General features: G+C 42.5%; 1 protein-coding gene across 15 annotated transcripts in view; it reads left to right on the top strand.

Annotated features, from left to right (window-relative positions):
* Positions 1 to 1067: 1067 nt before the first annotated feature.
* The window catches only part of EPHA5 (EPH receptor A5), a 196082-nt gene continuing 171363 nt past the window's right edge, over positions 1068 to 25786 (top strand). For 14 of the 15 annotated variants that reach the window (XM_042870472.1, XM_042870463.1, XM_042870471.1 and 11 more), the window contains exons 1-2: positions 1068 to 1146; positions 15379 to 15443. In XM_042870472.1, the coding sequence (XP_042726406.1) occupies positions 15405 to 15443 (39 nt within the window). In that variant the 5' untranslated portion in view covers positions 1068 to 1146; positions 15379 to 15404. Of the gene's footprint in view, positions 1147 to 15378; positions 15444 to 15824; positions 15913 to 25786 lie in introns of those variants that run through there. The other variant, XM_042870468.1, reaches the window with a different exon arrangement.

Genomic DNA, 25786 nt, shown 5'->3' with positions numbered 1-25786 from the left:
GACTTTGTGATGTAGCTTGCAATTTGCTTGAAGCCTGGAACCTGAAACTTGCCCTGTGGAGAGACAGCCTTGCTCTTAATGCATTTGCAGTACTTAGTCTTCAGTACTTTTTCTAACATGAACAAACAGGCCAAAATCTTGGCAATGGCAAAAGGTCAGAACGGCCTTTTACAGAGTTATGATTTAGACAATCCTGCAATGTGGCTGTCAGCCTCAGCCTCACCTGGTGCTGAGGAGGCTGAAAGGCCTCCCCCCAGAGCAGTTGCATGCAGGAGGCACCACAAGGTCACCCTTTATCTCTGCTGCTGGTGCATCTACACAGCACAGTTTTGTTACTTAGTCTCTGGAAGCAGACTCCTCCAGGGCTCTGGGCTGCAGGTGAAGAAGAAACCTCCAAAAAGTAAGTTTCGGTATATTTAGGGGTTGTATATTGTGATGGGTTTTTTTTATTATTTTTTTCCAGGAAGAAGTCCCAATTAGGGCCCTGTCTTGACCAAAAGTCTGAACTTTCACCAAAGGCTTCAGAACTGTGCCTTGCCAGCAGAAAGGAGGCATATACCAAAAAAACAGTATTCCACCTGCCAGAAATGTACCTAGTTGTACACCAGCTTATGCTGTTCTAGTAGTATTTTTGTTTTGGTGGATGGCGACCACCCTTTCTCTGAGGTCTGCTGTGAAATCCCAACTCCGTCAGATGAGGGGAGAGTGAAACCGCGGCTGGGAGCGCGCGCACGGCGCGAGGCTGAGGGCAAGTGCGGGCCGCCCCTCAGGGACCCACAGCCACCTCATGGGACCGCCATTTTGGGGCCAGCTGCCGACGCGCCCCCCGGCGCGGAGAGCTCCGTTCCCGCACGGGGCGGCAGCGGCGGGTCCGCCCCGTCAGGGGCGTCTCCTCGGCGGCGGCACAGGGCCGCCTCCCCCGTCCCCGCCTCCCGGCTCCCCAGTCGCGCCGGCGGCTGGACGGGAGCGGAGCGGAGCCGCGGCGCGCTGCCTGCCCGCCCCGTCCCGACCCGACCCATGCGCTGAGGGGCGGCGGGATGGGGCTGCGGGGCGGTGGCGGCCGTGCCGGGGGGCCGGCTCCCGGCTGGACGTGCCTGCTGCTATGCGCCGCGCTCCGGAGCCTGCTGGCCAGCCCGGGCAGCGAGGGTGAGCGGAGACGGGGCGGCCGGGGCAGAGCCCTGCGTCGGGCTGGTTTTTGTTCGATTTCGTAGCGCTTCACGGGGGGGAGCGGGGAGAGCGAGCGAACGCGTTCTGCCGGGTGCGGGCGGCTTGCACAGGTGCGCGTGCAGCCGGGGAGTTGCACAGGTGCGCGGGCTGCGCGCGAGATGCTCACGCAGCTCGGGTGCCCGCGGGGCTCCCGTTCCCCGCAGCGCGCTGACTCCGTGCCTCGGAACGCAGCACCGCTCAGCCCGCTGCGCCGCGTCGCCGAGCTGAGCTGCTTTGGGGTGTCAGAAATCGCTGGGAAGCCGGCAGCCGTAAATACACGTTCAGCTCTCCTGTCCAGCGGGGGTGCATCTTTTTTTTAAATTATTTTTATTTTAAATTTTCCGCTCTTTTATTTTTTGACATCCGTAGGTACGCCGTGGTGGAAAAGCAGGGAATGGGAAACTTGAGCATCCCGGAGGGGGTTGCCGGCTGCTTTTGTGATGCGCAGTAACTGCGATTCGCGGTCATTTGCGAAAGTCCTTTGGAGAGAGGAGGGATGCGGGGGGTGGCGGGGAGAGCAATCGCCAGGATGTCAGAGACGCTGCCCGAGGTGACCGGCGAGCTGTAATTTGTTGTGGCAGAGTGCAAATAATGCCGATCGCCGCTCGAACGAGAAGTACAGAGGCAAGGGGAAACGCTGCTGTTCTAAGTGCGAGGGTGTTTCACGTTAAGTATTAGGGAAAATCTCCGAGGGATGAGGCACTGGCACAGACTGCCCAGGGAGGTGGTGCAGTCACTGTCTCCGGAGGTGTTCAAGAGCTGTAGAGATGCGGCACTGACGGACGTGGTCCGTCAGTGGGATGGGTGGGAGGGGTCGGTGGTTGAGCTGGATGATCTTAGAGATTTTTTCCAGCCTTAGCGGTTCTGTGTTTAGCATCCAGAATACGCGTTGCTTCGGGCGTTCTGGAAATGGCTTTGGCTCTCTCCGAATGGGACAGCAGTGGGCCCCATCCTTCAGCCCCGGGCTGCTCTGGCCGCTGTCGGTCGACTGCTGCCGAGCAGCCCCGCTCCTGGGAAAGGCTCACCTGCCTGTCGGGATGTGCTCGCACTTGACGTCGATTTGGGTTTGAAGAGTTGGGTTTGGCTGCTTACAGGTTCTGCAGAGAGACCCTCCCTGGGATTGGTTGTCCTCCCCAGCTGGCGGGAAGCTTTGTCTTTGCTGGGGTGGAGGTGGCTGTCTCAGAGCCGAGAATGTTTTCTGAAGTTGTGTGCGTTGGTTTTTGTGGGTCTTGCTGTTATCCCTCGTTCTGCTCAGCATGGTTAAAAACATCTAGCAGTATCGGTATGTAACATGTATGAGCATTTGCCATCCTTTGTGCAGCTACGTAATTGCTATTTTCACAAACTCCATGATGATTTTTGTTTCTCAAACGCTTACTGTAATACACAGTGGCATTGTAAGACAAGATATGTGCAATTGGCAACTCCTTGTGCCTGAGTTCCTGTCTTATCCTACAGCAGAGACTATGGGGAAAGCGCTTTAATAATCTATGCTAAAATTTGGAGGGAGAAAAGAATGAATTGTTTGGGATCCATAGGCTGAAAATAGCTTTTAGAAAGTGCAGCTGAGTTTCATCAGCTCCTGACTTTTTTTGTGTGTGTGTGTGAGTATCGTAAGTGGCCACTAGGTATTTCCAGTTACAGGTTATAGGGTAAACACTGGGGAAACTGAATTAAATTTCTGCCCTGTTTTCCTCTGAAAGGGAAACAAAACCAACTTTGATTTTGGTTGCCTTTTTCTCAAACTGTGTTATTAAAAGCCAGACGTGCTGGGCTCAATGCTATTTCACATCCTGGGTATTGTTTAGCTGTTAACAGAGTTCATTCATTAGAATTAGAGGTTTCCCTCCTCCCTTTGACTGCTTTTACAAATTCAAAAACCTGTCACAGTGCAAATATTCCGAAGAGTTCTGTGAAAATATTACATATAATTTGGGAACACCGGTATTTCATGAGTAGCTGACTGCTTTCAGATGCTTTGCCTATGAAATGTGTAGGGAGCTGCTGCCCTCAAGTTACCATTGTGCTTGAATGAACGTAGCGCTTTCCACAGAAATGAAATACGTTTGCTATTGTGATAGCAATCAGAAACACATTGCTTCAGCCTGGGAGGGGGGGTTGCGTTGTTGATACTGTAATTACTTGGATTATATATTTATGGTAGCCTTGCAGTTTCAAAGCAGCAGTGTGTGTGAACCTGAGTAGATTTGCTATGTGGACTGAGTCTCTTTTTTTTTTTTTTTTTTTTTTTTTTTTCTTTTTTTTTTTTTTTTTTCTCCTCTGGCAGCAACTTGTGACCCGTCCCAGGCACCTGAGGCGGCCCTGCAATGTACGGATGGGTTCCCCTGCACCTCCTTTAGTTTAGAAATGCGTGTTTTAAATAGTTCTGTTGCTGATGCTAGGGCTTGGGAAGTGGCTTTTGTGAATTATTTATGTGAAATATAGAATGAACAAAGGAATTGTCCTTTGTGCACCCCCGTCACCCCAAACTTCAGCGTGGTTTGTTACACATAGCCTGCGAGTTTGCATTGGTTTGCAGGTCTTCACCCAGATAACCTCAAAAAGTGCCACGTGGGCAAAGTCCCAAAAGAATGGAGTACCTGGGATCTTCTAAGTGCTTGTAACAAAGTAACTCATCAACTTACAAACATAATTGTCCTTAAATAGAAGGTGTATTTCACTTCAAGGGCTTTTCTGAGTAAGTCAGTGCTGAGGAGGAAGTGATATCACAGTGGGTTACCCTAAAGCGGATGAGAAGAAATGCAGTCTCAGGTCAATATCATTACTTAGAGAGAAGGTGAGAAAGGCAGAGTGTCTATGACTTTGTGGTATGTGTTGCACTAGTTTTAGGGATTTAAGCTAAAGAACAGCCTTTTAGTTCTAAACTCTTGCATTTGATCCTTCTCCTGAATTCTTGTGGGGATTTTTGAAGCACAGTTTCTCTTGATGTATCATTTTTAATTTGAATGAATGAATAAGTGAGTGCAATTAAAGGGGCAGGTCTGGTAGAGGGAAAAATAGCGGAAGGTGGTAATTTGCAGATTATTCATGACAGAGCCTGGAATGAGCCTACCTGTTCTAAATGCGTTGACTTGAGTGTGTTTTGTTCCATATTGACGTATAATTTCTGTCATGGAGCACTGGATAAATGAATATTTAGGTATAACATCACAGTGTTTATAATTAACTATCGAATGCAGTCCTTTTTCAATGAGTTTGTCATGCGTTTCGTAGAAGCAGGTGTGAAAATCCCTTCACTTTTTGAATCCTTGTATTTCTATTAGTTGAATGCTTTGGGTAAAAATAGATATGAGAGCTTTTTGTTTTGCTTGTATTGCTCTTAATAACTCAGCTTCATCTCTTGCACGTTCACACAGCTGTTGCATTTTTTGCAGTTCTGTAGGTACAGGTAACACGAGCACAAGTTGTGTGTGCAGAATGGGCAATCCAGGGCACGTGGCACTCTGTTCTGCAGAGTTCTGAGAGGAATTTATTCTGTTTGTGTACTGGAGCAGTTCCTTATATGCTTTCTGTAACAGCGCTGCGTAGCCTCCATGCTGTACATTTATTTTAGTTATAGGAGCGATCCCATTAACTTTAAAATTTACTGCGGTGGAATTACTGGAATGAGGAGGGACAACTCATGTCTAATGGTCTTTTTGGGATCAGTCTGATGTGATGTATGGCTTTTCAAGAGGTTTAGAATGACTCAGTCATGATTTTATAATGGAAACTGCTATCCTTTTGACAGTAAAATGGCATTTGAAACGCAGCACTTTCAAGTATATGACTAAAAGCATTGCTGCCTAATGAGACATGTTTTATTTAATAAAAAAAAAAGGAAATAAGCAATAAGTAAAATTGACTACAGTACAATACTTGTTTGCTTTTGAGGTATATTTTAAAAATCGCAATAAATAGTGGAAAACTGGCAAACTATCTTAAACAGAACCACTGACAGGTCGTCAGCTTACCGCATCATAAATGTTGACACCATAATTTGGAGCATAAAGCAGCTATTTGCAGATCAATTTACAGGTGGATAAACTGACAGGTACCATGGGGGAGCAGGAACAGTCAGTGGGCTCATCTGGCAGTTTCTACCTCCTCCCTTCCCACTCCCATGGTTACCTCATGTTTGGCCCTTCCACAACGTTCCTCATCCATCTCCTTATCTGCTCTTCTGTTGCTGTGAAATGAGGAAATCAAATCTCACCAATAAATGTGTGTTTATTCTTTGTAGTAAATACAGAAATAAACATTTTGTAGCAAACAATGGGAGGGAAAGTGGGATCAGGATTTCATGAGTTGTTTCAGAAATCGGAAGGCAGGACAGTTACATTACATGATGCCTTGTTCTCCAATCTCTCTGTGTTTATGCTATATTGTTCTGAAGATTTCTGTGTCATTCCTGCAGAAGTCCTTGTTCCCACCATGCAGTTCTCAACCTGAGGAAGAGCAGCTGAGCGATGGTGCTGGGTGCTGCTGTGTTTCAGGTCTCACTTAGAAGTGGGCTTGTAGACCCCCAGTATTTCTGACCCGGAGTTGAAAGTAAGTTTTTCGCAGTCCAGTATGTCCTGCCACGGGTGTATCTTTCTCACTGCCTTAAGGGTTAGTGAGCTATGGGGCCTGATTTCAACCAGTGTGGTCTTGCAATAGGTATTTTTCCTTACTCAGACAAGGTTAGAAAGATGCATAGAAATACAGTGTTAATGATTGCATTAGAATGAACCATTTTTTAAATAGCTTAGTCCTTACTAAAGTTATTTTCTTTGATCTGTTCTGTAAAGTTGCTATGTATTTTAAATCAGAAGTCTTTTTCCTTTGAAAATACATTTTGTATTTGACATGTCTGTGTATTTTTTGGGACAAATGGAACGAAGAGATGAATAGTCCTCTATTCATATGGTGCTTGTTCCCTCACCTTGCTCTCTGGCTGGATATGAAGATGACAGATTTTGAGTGTTTGGTGCCCCAGCAGCTCTCGTGACTGGCTGTATTGACAGACTTGAGCACTGGCTCTCAGTAGCTTTAGGTCTCTGTAGGGATTTATTACCCTTTTAGTCGTCTTTTTGACCTATTATTATCACTTTCAGTCTCAGTTCTGGTATTTGCTCTGGCTTTGGTCAGTGCAGTATCTGAGTCTCTCCAAAGGTTTAAGGCGCTTATCCTCCTGGAGGTAGAAAGCAATTATCCCTATCTTCTGTAGGGAGGCTGATGGGGAAGGGACAGGAGCACTGCCACTCGCAGCCTTGAACATGTGGCTTCTGGGTTCAGAAGACGTGGGCAGGCTGCACTAAGCTGTGCATGCGGGCACAGCCTTCCTCTCCTTACAAATAGCAGTATGATGCATTGGGCCAGAAGTATTGCAGCATTCAGCACATACTGTGGCAGTCTTGCTTGGGATGTGACAGTGGTGGGAAATGCTACCTTTTTTTTCTCTCCCTCTTGGTATTTGAACTGTGCAGGAGATATATAAGGAGTCTTTGGCCAGTTTGAGCTTCTCAGGTGGCCATTAGTTGGCTGGATTAGTTGGCAAAATCTCTTGAAGAGGGTGATGTAGCATGTACTGTCATGGCAAGTTGGGGACTACTTCTGTGAGAAGGTCTGGCAGCCTGGGGGATGGGGCAGTTTCTTTTCCTTTTCTTTCCCCTGGCAAGCTCCCAAGTAGGGTGCATGTGGAGAGGAAATGATTTTCCTTCTGGACATTAAAAGCTACCTGCAAGCAGGTATTTTCAGATGTGCTATTTGGAATTCAGGTATGTAAATCCCTTGGGATTTACTCTGAGTCACCCAGAGAGCATGTCAAAGAGTGAGTAGGACCTTGGAACTCAGGCTTCTGTGTCAGCTGCTTCATTACAGCGTAGAGGGCAGTACTTGAAGTGTTTTGAAAGTGTATCTGCTCCTTGGTTCTCTGATTTGAATCATTTGCTGTAAGGAAGGATTTGGAGCAACTAGTTTGGACTTTGTAATTCTCTGAGGGGGCAGAGAAACTTGTGGGAATAGATTAATTATTCAGAATCGATAATGTGCATTTCATGATGTTTCTGGGTGGATTTGTATCAGTTTCTGTTTCTTTGTTAAAACAGTGAAATTGATTGAAGTAGCCTTTATGTTAGTTTCTCCAAAATTTGGTCATTCCATTATCCATCTAATCTTCATACACAATGTCTTCCTAAAACGTGTTGGCAATCTGCTCTTCCCGCTAGTAACTTCCACTTTCTTCCTTCTGAAATAGAAGGGATAAGCTGTCAACCCCCTGAAAAGCCAGTAGATCATCTTAAACACTTTTTTGCTCCCAAATGCTATCTAAGCATTATGTCAGTTTCTTTTTTTCTACTTGAGTGAACTCTGTGGCAGCAGAGTAGTCATTATTGTCAACAGGAAGGCTTTATTGGTGCTGGACAGTGAGGTCTTGCAAGTCCACTGGTAGTGAAAGCTGACAGCCTTGACAGCTCTGGATGTGTCTGGTGAGTTTCTTTCCTCTTGTTGCATCTAGTTATGTGCACAAGAATTTGGTGCCAATGTCTTTGAGGACCTGTTTTCAGAACAGAGATGGAGTTGTTTGTAGTTGGCAATGTTTTGCATTAGGGCAAAAATGTGAGATTTCATTTCAGCGTGGCCAGCAGGTGGTTTGATTGCATTGGGAATCTGTTGGGATTTAGGGCTTCACTTTGTGTGTGCTTAATGAGGAGCTTGATTTAAGTAGCATCTCAAAGAAATTGGCTCTGTCCTTCAGCCACTTGCAGAGACCTTGGTAGTGGTTGGAAGCTCTGGGTCTGCAGGCAGTGCTGGTGTTTTTTTTGCTCCACCTTGACCTCTGTGATGCTTGCTGGCTGTTTTGCCTTCTCAGTGGAACCTTCTTTCTGGTTGCCAATAGCAGGGTGTTAATAATTTCCCCCAGTCCTGTTTGCCACAACCAGTCTCAATCTGGAGAGATGCTGTTGTGTTGATATGGTATTGTTTCCAGTCAGTCTTATGAGTGGGGCTAGGGAACATTTTACTGACTGTATGGGAACTGCTGAGTCACGGCCTGAACCTCTGACTGATCACCTGAGGCGAGCCATGAATCAGCCAGAGGAGCACAGGTGAAGGCAATTCACCTGTGCTGCCAGAAGGGGTAGAGCCAGGCTGCACCCCTCCTAGACCTATTTAAGAGCTGACTGCCAGTGGGGAAGGATCTCTTCTAGAGATCTGCTCTGCTGGTGTTTTGTGGTGAGCCTAGCATAAGGGTAAGCCTTCCATTTATGCTCTTTTGTTATCATTGTCCACTTCACCTAACTCTCTTGATTATATCATGATTGTAACATCTTGATATCCATTGATTATACACTGACTTTTTCTCTTCCTTCTTCCTAAATATGTATATTTTTAAGTCAAATAGTGGTTTTGGGGGGAGTAAAACTTTGCCTTTAAAAAAAAAAAAAAAAAAAAAGTAAACCATACTGGGAACTAAGTTTCCAGGTACTTTGATGTCAACTTAATAAATGTGCAAATCCTTGTAAGGGGAAAAACCTGTGGTTTCCTATTTGTTTAGTAAAACAGAAATGAGCTTATTGTCCCAACCCCAAGGCTGTGGCCAGTGCCTGTAAATAACTTTGACAAAGGGCAGTATCACACCCCTTGTAAACAGTATGTGCAAACAGCAATTATATGGTATTTTTTGCATTATGTCTGTAACGTTTTCTGGCCGTTGTTATGACTGCGATTGCCCACCTGCCTTCAAAACTTGTGAAACCGTGATATAGATTCTAGCGTTTTGGCCCTTGCTATAAAAGGGAATCATTAGAAAGCTAAGAGCAGAACAAAGCCAATGTAATAAAATATAAATCTGCAGTTAATATTAGTTTATATAAGTTCATTAAGTAGTGTATTTTTTTCTTCCTCCAGTGGGCTATAAATAATAGGTACTGTTACAGCTTGCACTCTGCTGTAGCTGGTTTCCACTGCTGGAAATATTTCTGAGGTTCTTTCCTGCTTGTTTTTGTCCAAATTCGGTGTAGCTAATTAATACAAAACATCTGCTCCCTGGTGACTTTGATTTCTTACAGGAGTTTATTTTTTTCATTTGTTTTTGCTATCTTGGATTATTTTTGACTGTCAGTCATTGCAGCGCCTTGGATTTATACTTTTTGAGGAAATATTTGGCAGAACTGGGAAAACAGTTGGAAAATGAATGGCAACAATACTGCAATAAAACAAGCAAAGATTTATGAAGGAGAAAAACTTTGACTCATGGTGATGAAGAGTCCTTTGCAGTCAGTGTATCCTGGTGGTGCTGTGAACTCCAGGCTTGCAGGAGGAAGAACGGGGAGGTATGCAGTATAAGGATACGCTGCATACATCACCATAAGCTCTGCTAATGGTGATGAGTTTGGCGGCTCTACCCCTGCCTTGGGCTGGGGGAAGGAGGAGGAGAGCGGAGGTGCAAGGTTTGGTGGAGAGCTTGAGATGCTATTCAGGAGACCTCCTGATGAGGTCTTGTCATGCACCTTGACCCCCATCCAACAGAGCATTTCACCTCATGTTTAATTTATAGCGTGTGAATATTCCCATGAGAAGTTTCTCACGACTGTTTTAAATGGAGTTGCTCCCACAAGCTCAGAGTGTTGGGTCAGAGCTGGGGTTACCTTGATTTAGCTCTGACCTTTCTGTGGATGGCTACGTCCCATGGAGTACAGTGCAGAGGAAGCCAGGAGCTGCAGGAGGAGCCTTGAGGATGTAGGAGCACTTACTAGATTTGCACCTTTTCTCATAGGGGAGTTCAAACTTGGGTTACTGAAAACAGTGCTCAGATTCTTGTGGAATTTGTAACAAATGTATTAAAGCAGTGTTTTGTTTCAGTTTTTTTAAAACCAAAACACTTTCTTTCAAATGCTCTTCTTTTAAAATGTCCTACTTATAAAATTGTGGTGTTTTGAAATATTCATGCAGGCTTTAAGGGGAGGCTTCTTTACTCTTGCTCATGTTGTGATGGGATATTGATTTGGTCAAAAGGGTTTTTTTTTTCCCTCTCCTGCTTGTTGTGTTTCAGTGAAATAATAAAAGCAGATTGATGTGGCTTTACAGCTTCATAGTATGAACTGTCACTTCATGATATCTTGACTGTTTTGCCTGTTCCAGAGTGATTTCTCATTAATAAATTCATTAGTCTGCACCACGTGGTAAGTCTTTTGCCTTCAAGTGGTATGAGTTTGAGGTGCCTAAGGAATAACAGGCAGTAGGCTCAAAGACGTGCAGGCCAGAAGAGTCAAGTCTTTCATAGTCTTGTGTGAGCCATTGAATGTTCTTCTGGTAGATCCTTGGATAGTAAAATGGCAGGAGGAGATGTGGCTGGCAAGTTGAGAAGCACTCGATGTTTTATCCTGCAGGTGGGGGATTTTTGTTTTTCAGGTTGCCTTCTTTCCCCTTTTGAAACTGAAACAGAGCAATTGAAACTGCTTCAGCTGATCTTGCACCAGACTAGAGCTAGAAAAAGCATCTCACTTAGGTGGTGTGACTAAAGTCATGAGTTGGTGGCTTCAGCCTCAGACCTTGTGCTACTGTGATAGCACTGCCCTGCTTTCAGCTGTGCCATCTGATGCTGCCTCACAGCACTGTGTACTAGGTGGCTGCATCAGATGGGATTCTCTGCTGTGTGGGCAGGTGCATTGGCTTAGGTCAGCATTGAATGCTATCAGCTTTGGCATTTCTATGCTTCCTTCTAGCCACGGTCCCAGTGTAGTCATGGTGAAACTGCTAAATGCCTATTGGATGAGCATGATGAGGACATCTGAATGAAAAGTCAGATCCAGTCTCCCATTAGAGATTCATGAGTGAAAGGACAGCAGTAATTCACCACCTAGAGTTCAGGGCAGAGGTTTAGTTCACTTCTGGTTTTGTTCCAACTTGATTGCTCACCCGTAGTAAGCAGTCTATCTGAGAACAAGAGTGTATGCAAATTCCCTCAGCCATTATTCTGTATTAAAAAAATAGGAAAAAAGGCTGTGGTGTGACTTTAGACTTAATCATCATTTATCCTACCCTGAAGGCATGGAAGTTAATGATGATATAGATCTGTGTGGTTTTGTGTTCCCCTTGACTGAGCATTAGAAATAATTAGGGCTTGTGGGATGGATGCACGGCTGGTGGAGATGAGCAAAACACATTTTTGAATCAATGTATGTGGCTCTTCCAAGTTCTCTGGCAAAGATACAGGTGCTAAGTGTGTACTTATTGGCTCTGAGGTTTCTTGCTTGTTGAGACACATCTAGCTGATGCTGAAGGGAAAGGAAGTGGGAATAAATGAGTTCTGGTCCTTTGGAAGTTTTTAAGGTGATGGGGTAAGTTGCTAGCAATTTCTGGAGAGCCTTCTTCAGGGAGATGAGCTCTTCTGCATCCCAAGGGCTGCTGAGCATGGGTCTGGGCTATGCCCAGGACTCCCAGGCTGTACAGGAGCTGGCACTGACCCTCCTGAAGGATGTGAGCCTTAAGCACATCGTTGCAGATTTTCCTGAATTACCACCTCCTGTCATCAGAACATTTGGTAATTAGACAGCAGTGGCCAAATACCTGCTGCTGGTTGTCACAGGTTTGATGAGGAGGAACTGCTTCTGCTGCTCCTGAGGAGATCTGTAGTCCTTTTTTTTTTTTTTTTTTTTTAATCCTGTTGTGGGTCAAACCGGAGGAACTTCTGGCTATTTTTATTCAGGTGCAGAAAAGCTTCACATGATGAGTGGTGAAAGCATCTCATTAGGATGGCATCAACTCTTCGGGGAAAAAACTGTTTTAGCAGAGAATTTACACACCGTAGCTACGTACTTTACCTGCCATTTGCCCACTGTTTTTCTCCTAGCCTGGCCGATCTGCTTAAAAGCCGTTTCAGCGATCTGCAGTTTCTTAACAAAAGCCATTTCAGCAAAAATAACATTGCTGCCGGGGTTGGGAAGGAGGGGAGGCTGACACCGTCACCCTGAGCGGGCGCTCCTGCAGTCGACACTTTGCGGGATCCTCCCTGGGATGTGGTTGCAGGGCCCCAGCCTGCTCTAGGGCAGGATCAGGGTGCGTTTGGATGCTGGCAGTGGTGCAAGTACATGATGCGTTTCCTGGAAACGGCTGGGTGGGGGCTGACGGGGAAAATGCAGAAGCCTTGTGTCTAGTTGGAACGGTGTAATTTCTGTTTATGTAGGAATTTCTGGAATTCTGAAAGCAAAACATTTCCGTCTTTGCAGGCAATTTAGCGCAACTACTAGCTGAATACATTCCTCAGCAAATCGATACAGTGCAGTATTTTAGAAGATATACTGTGAAGGCAGTTCTGTGCAGAAGCCCGTGGGGCACGCTGTGACCGAGAAGCCCCCTCATGCAGGGAGCTTTTCAAGTCTCCATCCAGAGCAGCCTACAACTTAACGTCACTGGTGGCTTTTGTTCTCTTGGCATGAATTTCGGGTTACTGCACTGTGCCTGTCAAAAGGTGCATCTCATCCCTTCCTATTTATTTTGCTCTGTTTAGAATCCTATTGAAAAAAGAGAGGAAATGTCTTTTTTCTAACTGGAGATTTAGTATTCAGCTCTGTTGGCTGATTCACCGATAGAAAAATTCCCACTGACTTGAGTTAGAGTTGAATGGATTATATTATCTTTTCATATGCAGAAAATTATTTTGAAATTGAAGTTAATAACAGCAATTTAAAAATTGTCATTGTTGGATAATACAATATTTATTTTTATCATGTTCTTTTTATGATCTGATGTCTGAATAAAAGCACTTTTCTTGCTTTTTGCTTAATTAGCATGTCATGAAGAACTTTGTGGCATCAAACATGCCATCTAATTACATTCATTAGTAGCATCTTTGGGATAAGTTTTAATTAAGTTGTACAGTGTAGATCAATACTTGTATTGCATCCATTGCATCTTATGACAGGAATATACTCTTATGCACAGTTTAATTACAGTGATTGTAATAGGAGGAATTTGGGTAACCTGCCGTTTTGTTGGCAGGTTTCTCCTCCTTTTTGAAATGGTTTGCAGCTATAATATAGGACATGTTTGTTATGTGTCCTATTTTGAGGAATATTTTAAGATCACCTTTGTGATCTCAGTGAGAAAATGCAGTAGGATTAGGAGCACTTGGGTACTGAATCTTTGACTTCAGCCGAAGCAGGGATAGAAGATAACCTGCAGACATGTCAGGAGGGCAAAAGCTGGCCGTTACTGGGTGGCATCTGTAAGGGTGGATGAAAACAATACATTCATTTTACTTAAGCTGTGGCGTGGAAAGCCAACTAATTTTGCTTCCTTATGATGAACGTATTTCAGTAAAATCGCTCAATTTTGTTTCTGGTGAATGTCATAGCATTCTGAGCACCCAAGCATGGTTTCTGTTCTAGAAACAATACCCAGATGAGGCAGAAAATCTCTGTGTTCTGTGATAGCATGCTGGATTAATGATTGCATACACTGCAGATATCCACGTATCTTCTTTAACCGCCTGGCGCCAGGGCTGAGGACAAATTTCCCTACCTGTTGTGTTTTGCCTGTCTTTGTGTACAATGAGCTGCAGTCATCAGCTTTCAGTGTATTACAATGATTACGAGAAAAATTTATCACAATATCACTTCTATTTTAGTATAATGTATGTCTAGTTTTGTTATTTGTGCCTCTGTGTACATAACATGGTTTGCTATTAAGTTCTTGTGCTTCTATACGTTTAGGTCATTAACTCTTTAGGGAAAAATAGACACTCTGAAGTGGAATGCCAATTACAGGAACTTGATGAGTCTATTTCTTGTCACAGTGAGCAGGTACTCTCTAAATACTGTGTTTATGATGTCTGAGGTAATCAGTTGGCAATGTTCTGATTTTGTTGATGGTGCATTGCAGTAGGGTGACCAGTGCTGATGTAGAGGTCTGTATGCCTTGGGTTTACACTGGTATTGGTCTGTGCAGAGATGGAAAATGTACCTCAGATGAATACCAGATTTGAGAATTGATATTCCCATTTTTTCTGCTTGTATGTATATGCTATTTCTTTTTCTCTACCAATTGTTAAGTACCTAACTAAGTGGGCTTGTTTCCAAAGGACTGAGCATGTATCCTCCTTCTCTTGTTTCCAGCTTGTTCTTGGGATAGCTCATCTTCAGTTTGAAAGTCTTGAAGTTTGACTTCCTGTGGGATTTCTAAACAATGCATACATTGGAGACCATGAATTGAAGACTTGAGGAAATTGGTTCCTTATTAGGCTGAACATGGGCACGAAAATGAGGCTGTGCTATGCAGATAAATATACTGTGGAAAGCAAGAATTACAGTTTGAAGGATTTTTGTGCTTTGCAAAGTAGACTCCTCTTAGACTGAGTTTCTCTGTAACAGCTATTGATTCAGAGGGAAGTTCTTAATTTGGGAGACTGGAAGTCCTGAGAACAGGAGATGACACTGGAAAGCTCAGCACTAGAAGCTACTGTATTTTTCCTCAGCTGATTTAACTCTGCGTAGATGTATTTTTTTAAATTATTTCATGCTTCTGTACTCAATATTTCAGGAAATATGAGGGGAAATATTATGAGATTGAGGATAATTTTTATTGCTCTTTAATGTTAATCGTTTGTCTATTGCTTCTGACTTAACAGAACCACTGTATTTTTGGGTGAAGGGGGGAAGACAATCCCTTGGGTGTGTTAAGTGAAGTTGTAGAGTCTTGGAACAACATGCAAGGGAGAAAAAAAAATAGATTCCTGGTAACTGTAATACTGCCATACTTACATATAAAATACTTCAAAACTTGAATCCATGATAACTAGGGTACTCTGCATGTTGTTTCTTGTTTTGTGTTTGTCTAAAAGGCTTGATTATGCTGAAGACTGTACCACCATAGAAGGAATACGTGTGTGTCTTCTGCATGTCTTATACAGAGTTTATGTAGTTACCTGCCTCCCAAAAAGACCAGTCTTAAAGAACTTAATGCAAGAGTCTGGATCTCGCAGAAATTTGGAACGTGTGCAACTTCCAGTTGCAGATCTCAAAGGGTATGATCTCATTGTTAGAGGAGTTACTGCATTGTTGTTTTGTCTTACAAAAACCCAGCTTCCTTTGTTAATTATAAACAGCCTATTTACCATAGCCACCCAAATCATGAAATATTTACTGAAATTTATAAGACATTCACCTTACCAGTTTTTTTTCTTTCTTTCAGTGAATTTACTGGACTCGCGCACAGTAATGGGGGATCTAGGATGGATAGCCTACCCAAAAAATGGGGTAAGTCTCTGTTATTGTTTGCTTTTTCACTCACAAATTACACTAATTGTTTCCATTCGGAAAATAGACTACTGGGTTTAAAAACTCCCTGGAGTCATTTGTCTGCAATGGAAGGAAAAATATATAAAACAACGTGCTGGGACTGGAAAAATGGAGCTGTGTAACTGGGGGATTGATTTATTTATGCAGTAGATCCAGCCACAGATATTTTAATTAAAAAAAAAAAAGAAAGAAAGAAAAAAGTGAGTTTATCCCCTCGCTTGTCTCCTCACCAACAGACCCATGAGATTATATAAACTTAAGCCATGAATTCTGGTTCTTTACTTGAGCATGTGGGGTAAATGTACAACAGTTTTCCACAAATTTTCTTTTGAAACACAGGGTTTGGAACATTACTGTTAGCTTTAAATGAAGAGGGCTGCACAGGCTCCAGATAAAATTTTGGCAGCTGATAACTCTGGAACAGGAGGTGAGTTTTAAGCATCTTGCAGGGTCTACGTTCCTTCCATTAACTGTTCTGAGGGCTGAAGGAACCTGGCTTCCTAATTTGATACCAGAGATATTTACAGAGTCCAGGTACTTTAATACTCATCAATGTGTTCACTTGGCCTGACAGAATTGTATGACCAAAATTCACAGGAATTGTTCTGGCTGGAGCACCCTTGATGCTGTACTGTAATAGAGAACTTTGATAGTCTTGCACGCTGTTGAGTATTCCTGTCAATTCCTGTCATACAGAAGCAATGTCTGGTGTATCCTGAGATAGAAATGCTGTGTAGCTGTGCTCTCCGATAAAGCAGATTTCAGGAATGTGGTATACCAGAGTTTTAGGTACCAGGTGAAATGGGCTGCAGAATTGTCTTGCACTCCAGTTCGACACCCATAAAACACGGTGGCAATGTTTGTACAGTATAGCCAACCCTGTGCATAAATATTATAGACTGAATTACAGTCTGGCTTCCCGTATTTTGTGCAGACAAAAGGTGGTAGTAGTGGCAGCCTCACTAAGGCAAGTTGGGTGCTTGCAGACCCTGGTTATGGCAGAAATGTAAAAGCACGAGGGGAGCGTAGTTCATCCTGAAGCCAGTTCAACATCATGTTGTTGTCCAGGTCGATTGCAATATATTTTTTTTCTCTTGATTTTAAAGATGAGAATTGAACTTGTTCCCCTTGCATATGTGGGCATCAGAATAACTAGTTCCAGGTGTGCAGGCAGAGTCTTATGTTGGTGCTATGTCAAACTACAAAGATTCTGTTGTTTACTTCTTAATGTCCACTTTTTCCCTTTTGCACATCTGTCAGTATTCTTCCTAGGCTATAAGCAGTGGCTGCATAATCTCATGTCCTTCCAGAAATGTCAGCAGAGAAATAACTAAGCCTGAAGCATTCAGGATATATCCAGATCTGTATATGTAGATGAGTAAATGAAAAGCTAAATATTCGATGTGTAAGGCTCAGTTGCTTTTTTAATATTTAGAGAATTTTTTTTATATTTAAAAGCCGAGGTTTTGACCAGCACCCGTAGTGCACTCATGAATGCCAAGTTAATGGTTACTGACTCAATTGGGAGACTTTTTTTCTTGATTTAACTAATTCAAATAATAAATGAATCAGACAGTCGGTTTTTGAATTTCCAGAAATCTCTTGTTAATCTTCTTTGTTTTCATGGGACCATAAAAATCCATGAGCTTAGCCCAGTTGTCTCCTTTGGCCTAATATATTTGCAATGTTTTATAAATAGCGGGGAAAAAAAAGGCTTTCCAGACCTAATTCTTTAACCCCTTTATCTGCTCTCAGTCAGCTGTTCTGCAGTCATACTCTTATAGGCTTGATTTAGAAATAAATATATATATGTAAGGTCTACCGTGTGTAAATATTTTAAGTCTTCACTATTTGAATTTGCAAAGAGGTAGGTAGTTTAGAAATAATGCAGGCAAGTTTATTTGTTTGTTTGAGGTATTCTCACCCTAATTTTTCTCAGAACATCAAAAATATTTGAAATATCTGCAAAGCTTCCAAACAAGGGAAGGAGCAGAAATCTGATAGTATGTAACTCTATGTGTTGTGTATATTTAAGTCTAGTAACTTAAACTGTTTGGTAACAATTGCAGTGATGATGTAGTTCCAACTATAGATATGTCGCCTTTTGAAGCAACTTTCAATTTTGTTTTGATAATTCCTCCACTTGATCTTTATTATGAATCTTAAGGAAATTAGTGTTTTTCTTAGAACCACATCTGCTAGAAGTAGAAAATTACTGACAGCAGAATTCCTCATGCAAAGAAAGTAAGCAATTTAGACTTCGTAGCTTTGTAGGAGTGCCCGGGAGAAGTTGTAAGTGCATCACAAGGGTTGAAGGGGAGAAGTTTTGAGAACTTCTGTGTTTATTCTTGGAGGGAAAAAAAAAAGAAAAAGACAACAAAAGATTATGGTGGGGTAAGAGGTTCAGTCATACGAAAAGAACATGCTTCTGGCACATCCTTTATGGTAAGTGTCATATTCTAGATTTGTTTCAGATGCATACTATGGTGGATTTTGTGTATTGAAGCTGTAAGTCTTTCTTTCCACACTCCAGAAAGATCAAGCTGTACTCATTTAGCCTGCTGCTCGCCTCATTTTTTGCTGAACACAATGGAAAAATGCACTCTACCTTGGGAAATGAAGGGAGCAATGGGGGAAGGAAACTGATTGGCCAATCTGGAGACAAATTAGGCTTAGAACTACTTCTGTTTCATAGCTGTAATTCCAAATAGAGCACCTCAGCTGCTTTAGTCCCTGTGTGATCAGGGACTGCAAAAAGCAGCAAAATACTGCTGCAAAATAACATGCACCGGGTAATCTTCGGAATAACAGGCTTTAGGGGAGAGAAGTGCTTCAGGACTGTCTCTGCAGAGCTTTCCTAGCTAGGTGCTTATTTGGTATGGGTTTTGGCAGTGTCTGAAATTCTTTCATGCTTTCATTTTGGGTTTCATGCGTTTCATTTTGCCTGTGATTATGGAAGGCAAGAAAAAACTATATACACACACGGGTGTATTTGTGTAGTGGAAATGCTAAGTCATGGCTTGAAACAGTGATTGGGCACCTGATGGGAAGGTGGGAACCTGGAGCTCAGGTGCATGCAATGTACCTGAGTGACCAGAAGGGGTGGTGCTAGAATCCACCCCTTCCCAGACCTCATTTAAGGTTTGGCAATGGAAGCAAGGCTATCTTGTTGGAGATCCCTGTGTATCTGATGCCTTCTGAAGGTAAGCACCTTATTTTCTTTATTTCTGTACTCCTTGGCTGTTGAATTTGAGCAACCCTCACACTTGCTGCAGCCTAGGACCCTGTTACTCTGCTGTTGTTGCTGTGCTTTCCATTGCATTACAATTTGTATATTTATGTATGTGAAGCATTGAGAAACCAGCAAAAATGAAATGTGATGTGGCCAAATGTACATGTTGTAAGGAACCAGATGTTGTACAGGAGGAGATGCTTTATTCTGCTACTCTGCCCTAAATTAATGAATCCTGGTAGCGTGGCCTTCTTGGTACCCCAGGAGGGCTTCCCTGGCAGCATGGTGTTTGGCAACTTATAGCAGTCACATGTGGCTCTTAAGCCTGTTCTGTTTGTTGAAGCATGAGCAAAGCCTCATGGGGTTTGCATGGTGATGGAGCTCAGAAAGGGGGCCTTCTCACTGCCAGTGGTGCATGATCAGCATGGAAATGCTATTCTTTTTGTAGCTCATGAGCTGAGAATGTATCATGTATCATAGGTCAGAGGGTTGATTTCCACTTTGTTCTGCAGTGTAAGTTTTCTTTAATCAGAAGAATGTTGTTGGAATTACTAGAGGTGATATCAGAAATATCACAAGTGTTTGGCTCCCTCTTTATTAAAATACATGCTTCTGTAGCAAGCATCCACAGCCTCTTTTACCTCCAGACTAACTTGGAGAATTACCAAAACTGGGCATATCAGGGATTTGTGTGCAATACAGGGGGCTGTGATGCTGGCCTAGTCTGACCTCCAGAAACTGCCTGTATTTGACTGTGCTAAGTATACCTTTTTTTGTTAAATGGAGACTCCCAGAAGAAGGAACAACAGGAAGTACTGTGAGAAACAGCTGGCTCAGATCAGACAGTGTCTGTAGACTATTGCTGCCTTTCCTCCTTTGACTTAGTAGGAGGCTCTGCAGGATGCATTTTGGCTCCCCACGAAGCCATAACTGGGGTAGAGGCTACGAAGAGCTCCGGGTAAATCTGCTGTTTGGCCTTGGTCTGACTGTGTAAAAACACAACCACTTTTAGCAGTAAGCATGTAATTGCAAAAGTTACTAATTAAAATCAGTGCTTTTTAGATGGCTTGATTTATTCACCAGTTATGTCTGATATGCTTCAGTGGCTATGATAGTGCTGATTTGCTTCAGATCATCTTTCCCTTCAGGATTTATTTTTAAAAGTTATTTTTTTTCTTGCCAAATTGGAGCACACCTGCTTTACTTACGCGCCTTCCACCTCCCATTGATTTCCTTGAACTTCCTGTAGCTCAGAACAGGAAGGCTCTCTGCTCCTTGGAGTATTGGCTATGTGCTGTGGCTCATTGCATAGCTCCATGTTCTGGGCTTTTTTAGGCTCAGACAGGAAAATAAACATGCAGGAATCTTATCCTGTGGAGATGTTAGAGGATGCTGGGATCGCTCGTAATTCTTTATTCATTGCAGAAAATGAGAGCGATAGCTGACTTACTCCAAGAGGAAAAGCAGTTGCCCTGTTTTTGCTGGTCAGTAAGGCCAAATACTGAAAGCAGGGGGAGTAAATTCAGCCACAATGATTCTGCGAGTTGCTTGTCACTTATGTAGGATTTCAGTAGGCTTTATTTTATTATTATATTTATTTTGGAGGGGGTGGTGAGCGGCATTTCCGGCTGATTCTTTTGAGGACAGGTACCCTGGGGTGCGTCTTTGAAGTTAAAAATAGCAGCGGTTTAGATTACTCAGCGTGCTTTGTGAATACATTCATGTTTTTCTCTGTCGATCTCAGTTCAGATAGAGATTTTATATGGGAATCCTAGATTGGAAGCAGTGTTTGCCCTTGGGGTTAGAAATAAAATAAAGGGGAGGGATAGGGGGAATGAGAGGAGGAGGAGGATTCTTGGCACCATTGAGCTGTGTCATGTAGCTATGATTACAACTGGCATTTTCAGGGCAGTACTTTTTGGCAGCTTGTGTTTTCTCTTGCAAATGCTGCTCGGCTGTGACCAGTACAGAAGAGGAAGCAGAGGGATACGTACTACGACACATTTCTTACTGCAGCAGGGAGCGTGCTGGAGATTGAAGTAATACCTGAGCAGGTGAAAAAATATGTGAATGATTCCTGAAAAACCTGGTGTTTGGCTGTTTATTTGGAAATACATTTGCTCATGTAGATGTTAGAAAGAAACATAGTCTACATCTGTAAATTATTTGAAGCAAGCTCAAGTAATCCAAACCAAAGCTGTACTGGTCATTTTTCATTATATACAAGATAGACAATTTTTATGTAAGGAATTTCTGGGATGATGTTGGGAGATAAAATACATGTGAGGGCATTGTTTTCCCCTAAGATTCCTTACGGTAATATGAAATCTATATATATATATATATCTTAGCTGCTGTCCTCTTTGAAAGTCCCCCTTGTTTCTTATGTTTTTATATAGTCATCTCATATCCCATAGTAATGTTTTCTTCCTCTTTTAGTATATCAGTGTGATAGATGCATGTTTGCATTTTATAGCATAATTATAACAAAAGAACTTGAGCTTTGAGTCAGAAAAGACAGAATAATGCAGAACCTTTGTGGTAATCAAACTAAATTACGTTTGAGGTCATGTTTCAAACACTGAAAGCTCCCAAAGTTGTCAAAGGGGAAAGGGGACTCTGAGAGCTGAGTTCAGCCAGCTGACTGCTGATCGAATCTGTAGGTTTGTCTGTTGTATAAGTAGCACTGCCAGTGCTTCTAGAGCTGTATTTGTTTCACAGAGCTTGAACATGCCAATCAAAATCTAAAAGATTTGGTAGGAGAAATAAGACGTTCACATTGTTTGGAGAGGCTGACAGAGGTGGGTGGAGCAGTGAGTGTTGGACTGGCTCGTAACAGTCTCGAGGGATGCAGAGAAGGGAATATGCCATTGCTCAGGTTTGCAATGGGAAGGACAAGAAAAGCAGGATTTATTTCAGCTAAGCTGATTCAGGTGAAATTTGATGGAAAGTACTTTGTCCTGCTCCAGCTTTGAGGCAGATAAGGCATTTCCTTCCCGGGAGGTCTCTGATAGCAGATCAGGCTGCTGTCTGTTGCTGTGGATGAGCAGTATTCATCCCTTCTGGAGGAGCAGACAGATGATCTGTTTTGACCTCTTCCAGCTCTACATACAAATGGCAGTGGATTGAAAGCATGTGTCCGGAGTGAGATCTGTCTTTCTGATGTTTTTTCTTCCTTGCCCTGCTTATAAAGCTCCTTTACTCATCCAACACCCTGTATTTAAGACGAGCTTTTCTAATGTCTGCAACATGTTGCCAATGGTACGTAACTTCTTTTAGATCAGAGCACCTCATGCTGTAGAATAGCTTTCATTGAACCTCTTTGCTGTTCTATGCATGTCCTTTCCCTTGTCTCCTTTCCTATCTGAAGTTAAATCTCCACTTGTGCATGCTCTTACTTTTTTTGTTTTGGGCTCTTATCTACCTGCTGTTCAGTTTATATGCTGTTGGCATGAATCAAGCCTTTACTAGATAGCAGCATCTGGCAAGACATAGGTCTTATTAAAAGAGATCAAAAATGCCTGGCATACCCTGAAATACTGTAAAAATAAATTAATGCTAGCAAGATTAAGAATAAAACAAATCTTTATCTCTGTTAGAGCTGTATTACTAGAATTATGCACTACACTCTTTGTCTTGAAAATCCACCACAGAAGAATCGAAGGTTGATCCTTCAGTATATCTTTTTGTAAATACAGTTGTCAGCATTAGGTTCCTCCACACAGGCTCGTTGGGCAAACAATAATCTCCTTTCATGCTAAAAAGTCTTTTTTTTTCTCCAGTGTCTAAGAATTACGTTTGGGGATAAAAGAGCTTTGAAGAGCTTTATCTTCTAAAACCATTGTTTTCTCTGCTACTTTTGTGCTGGTTCCAGAAATATTGGTATCCAACAGTTAGGAACCGTACAATTAAAATGTATAAACATAGTGCTGTCATGAAGAGTCTGAAATTTTGCAGAATAAAATAATTATCGTTATAGTACATGTGTGCCGCAGCCCTGGGTTTATAAAATACGTATTAGGATTTTATAGTTTATGTTGATGGATTTGTACTACGTTACTTATGCTACTTACTACTTCATATCCTAATATATTTATATATAAATCACTGGAGTACTTACAGTGTAATCACATAATCCGTTTATATGACTGAAAATGCGTTGGCCTTGGTCTTGCCCCCCTTTGACGGCATGTATTTTTATTCGGATTAATAGCTTTTGGGGGTAAATAAATTCAAGGCTGCAGTCTTGTGTTTATTTTTGCTCTTTTTATAATGAGGACAATTGGTTGTCTTCTCATGGTACTCATTCAGGAAAGCCAGATTAGAAAGAATGAAAGAAAATGAGTGCTAACTTCAAAGGGAAAAAACAAACGTGGTAAGTTTTAATCTAGAAGGTGAATATTTTAAAATGTAGAATGCCTGAAAAAAGTGTATAAAAACAGAAGCTGCTATTTTGCTTGTGGTTGCTTTATGTATTGGACAGCAAAATTTGACAGTAAAAAGTTAGGAGGTCATTTTGAAGATCTATTAGCTACCTTACTAGATAATAAGGAAAGCTTTTTGACTGACTTCTGATCAGTGCAAACTCCTGTTATGTGGCTATATGAGAAATAGTTCAGCATCTATTGTCTAAGGATGTTCAAGGAGACCTCAATTTATTTTCAAGCTATTTAATGGAAATGATCAGAACTCTCAGAGGTGGAAAATGGTAGCTGTCCTGAGCCCTGCTTTTGCTAGTCCACGTGGCAGAAACAGGGTGTCTTTTCAGTTACTGAAGCGTGTGCACACACATACAAAATAGGAGGGTGGGGACTGGGTTTCTAGGCAGCCAAAGAAAATGCTTGTATTTTAGTTAGAATCTTTTTACCTCAAAATATTTTGGTTTCCTACGGTCTAGTTTATCTTAGATGTTTTGATAGCGGGGAAAGAAGCATGCTATGGTCTATTATTTAGTGTGATTCACTAAAGCAGTCAGTATTCATGAGATCTGTCAGTTTTAATGTTGACAGTACTGTGGCAAAACAGATGTGAGATTAAGTACCAGGGTACGCATGGATGTAAGTACATACTTCCAGGGATTGTGTCCTAGCTCTTTTCCGAAGCAAAGTGGTAGATTTCTAACCGCCTTTTAGACTCTTCTCAACACAAACGATGAAATGCTGTTAAAGGGAATGTGGGTGACACCCAGCTATCAGTCATCTCTATTCTACCCCTGTGATGTTGTGCATTGCCTCACTGACATGATCGATTGCTTGCATCCCGCAGACTGAACAGTAAGTATAAAAGAATTGCAGAACATGATCGGATTCTGGAGTTCATTTCACTGCTGCGTCACCTGCCTTGACAGGGGGTTTGGAGAAAAAAGAGGCCTTGTTATCCTGTGAGGCACTGTGAATGTTTAGGAGAGAGAACAGTTATTTTTCCCATGCATAAGGGGAAACTAATGTTACTGATTTTTATTTTATCACTGAAATCGTATCAGTGATGTAGTGAAGATTTAGACTTGGGAGTGATACTTGCATAATATCAGGCTCCACTGTTGCTTGTTCAGATCTACCTCTGGACACTGTGCAGGAATTGTAAGGAACAATCTATGAGCAAGTTCCCAGATAGCTGCAGGCAGGATCAGGCCCTGGGGTTGGTCAGAAGCTGGCCCTGTGCAAGAGTAGTGGCAGGTTCTTCCCATCGTTTCAATGCCCCAGTGGAGGGCCCACTGAGCAGGAATACCTCTGGGGCAGCATTGGTGAGAAGCAGAGACTACTCGTGCTTTTTTTCTGACTAAGCTGAAAATGGCTCAGTGCACCTCTGGATTCACCTTCTGATGCTTTTCAAGAAGTGAAGTGATACTACGTACCTGGTTCTTGCCAAAACTCTCTGATGAGTGTTTGACTTGCACTTTCTTGCTTATTTATCTTCTGTGTTCATTATTCCAGCAAATGCCAGGTCACTGCTTTGATTATATTGAGTTCTGATTTAATAAAATGACTCGTAGAGAAAATCAAATTGTTTTTTGTATTATGAGATGTTTAATTTGTAAGAGAAACTATCCATTTTTAAAGCTAGTTTCTCTTCAGGAGAGTGCATCTTATTGACTTTTGGGGTAAATGAACTACCTCTGTGTCGAAACACATCAAATAGTGTCCTGTAGATTTGTTACTGTGCTGAAGTAAGATGAACCAGAAGCTTGTGAAGTTGTGCACTTCCTGAGGATAATTACCCTCCTTGGGATGCTCTTTCACAGCATCAAAGGTAGAACTCTTGCTTTGAAGCAGGAGAAGGACTGAACCCTTGTGCTGCACAAGTTCTCATTTTATTTCAGCAAAAATTTTTGGGGGTCAGTGACCTGTCCCTCATCTTCCCAGATCTTCTGGTAATACTATTTACCTGTAGTATTGACAGCCCCGTAATACTGTGCAGAAGATCCAGTTGGCAGAAGGTAATGCGGTATTTCTTAATGTGGTTTGAGACACTGTTGTACACTGTTTATCTGTTTGCAGTCCTGTTCCAGTGGTGAGGAATAGCTGCAGGCTTGGCTGCTCTCCTGCCTTGCCTTTGGCTGTGAGCTAATGAAAAATACATGAGTGAGCACCTCATAATGGAAGAGCAGGCAATAACAGGACTTTGTTGTAACTTAAATATCTGTTTATTGAAAGTGATCTTATTGAGTTGGTTAATTTTAGGTGTTTGGATTTCTCCAATACATGACAAGGATGAACTCTTCTTAGGGAATGATCCTGCTAAAATGGTGAAGTCCCAGCATCCCAAATGTACCCATGTGGAGTAGGGAAACTGCCTGTTACTGGAAAGGAGAAGTTGGTCTCACTGCCTTCTTCTACCTTCAGAAGACGTAGCACCTCTTTGGTACTGGGGCTTTGTTGTTTTTTTTTTTTGTTAGCTTTGTGAGTTACCCTTGCATGTTCAGTCTGCAAAGTCCTGGTACACTGTGATTGTCCTGGCTTCTTCCTGGAGCCTTGGAGGTGTTCCCAAAGTTAACCACTGGAATTTTAGAGAGCCATCAAAATAATATGGCTGTGTATGACATCCATTTGGCATCACTTGCTTCTTGTTC

The sequence above is a fragment of the Lagopus leucura genome, unplaced genomic scaffold (assembly GCF_019238085.1).
Source record: "Lagopus leucura isolate 7727_CA_CO unplaced genomic scaffold, USGS_WTPT01 Super-Scaffold_100004, whole genome shotgun sequence".
In the NCBI taxonomy this organism is placed as follows: Eukaryota; Metazoa; Chordata; class Aves; order Galliformes; family Phasianidae; genus Lagopus; species Lagopus leucura.
This window is presented reverse-complemented; position numbering and strand designations above follow the sequence as displayed.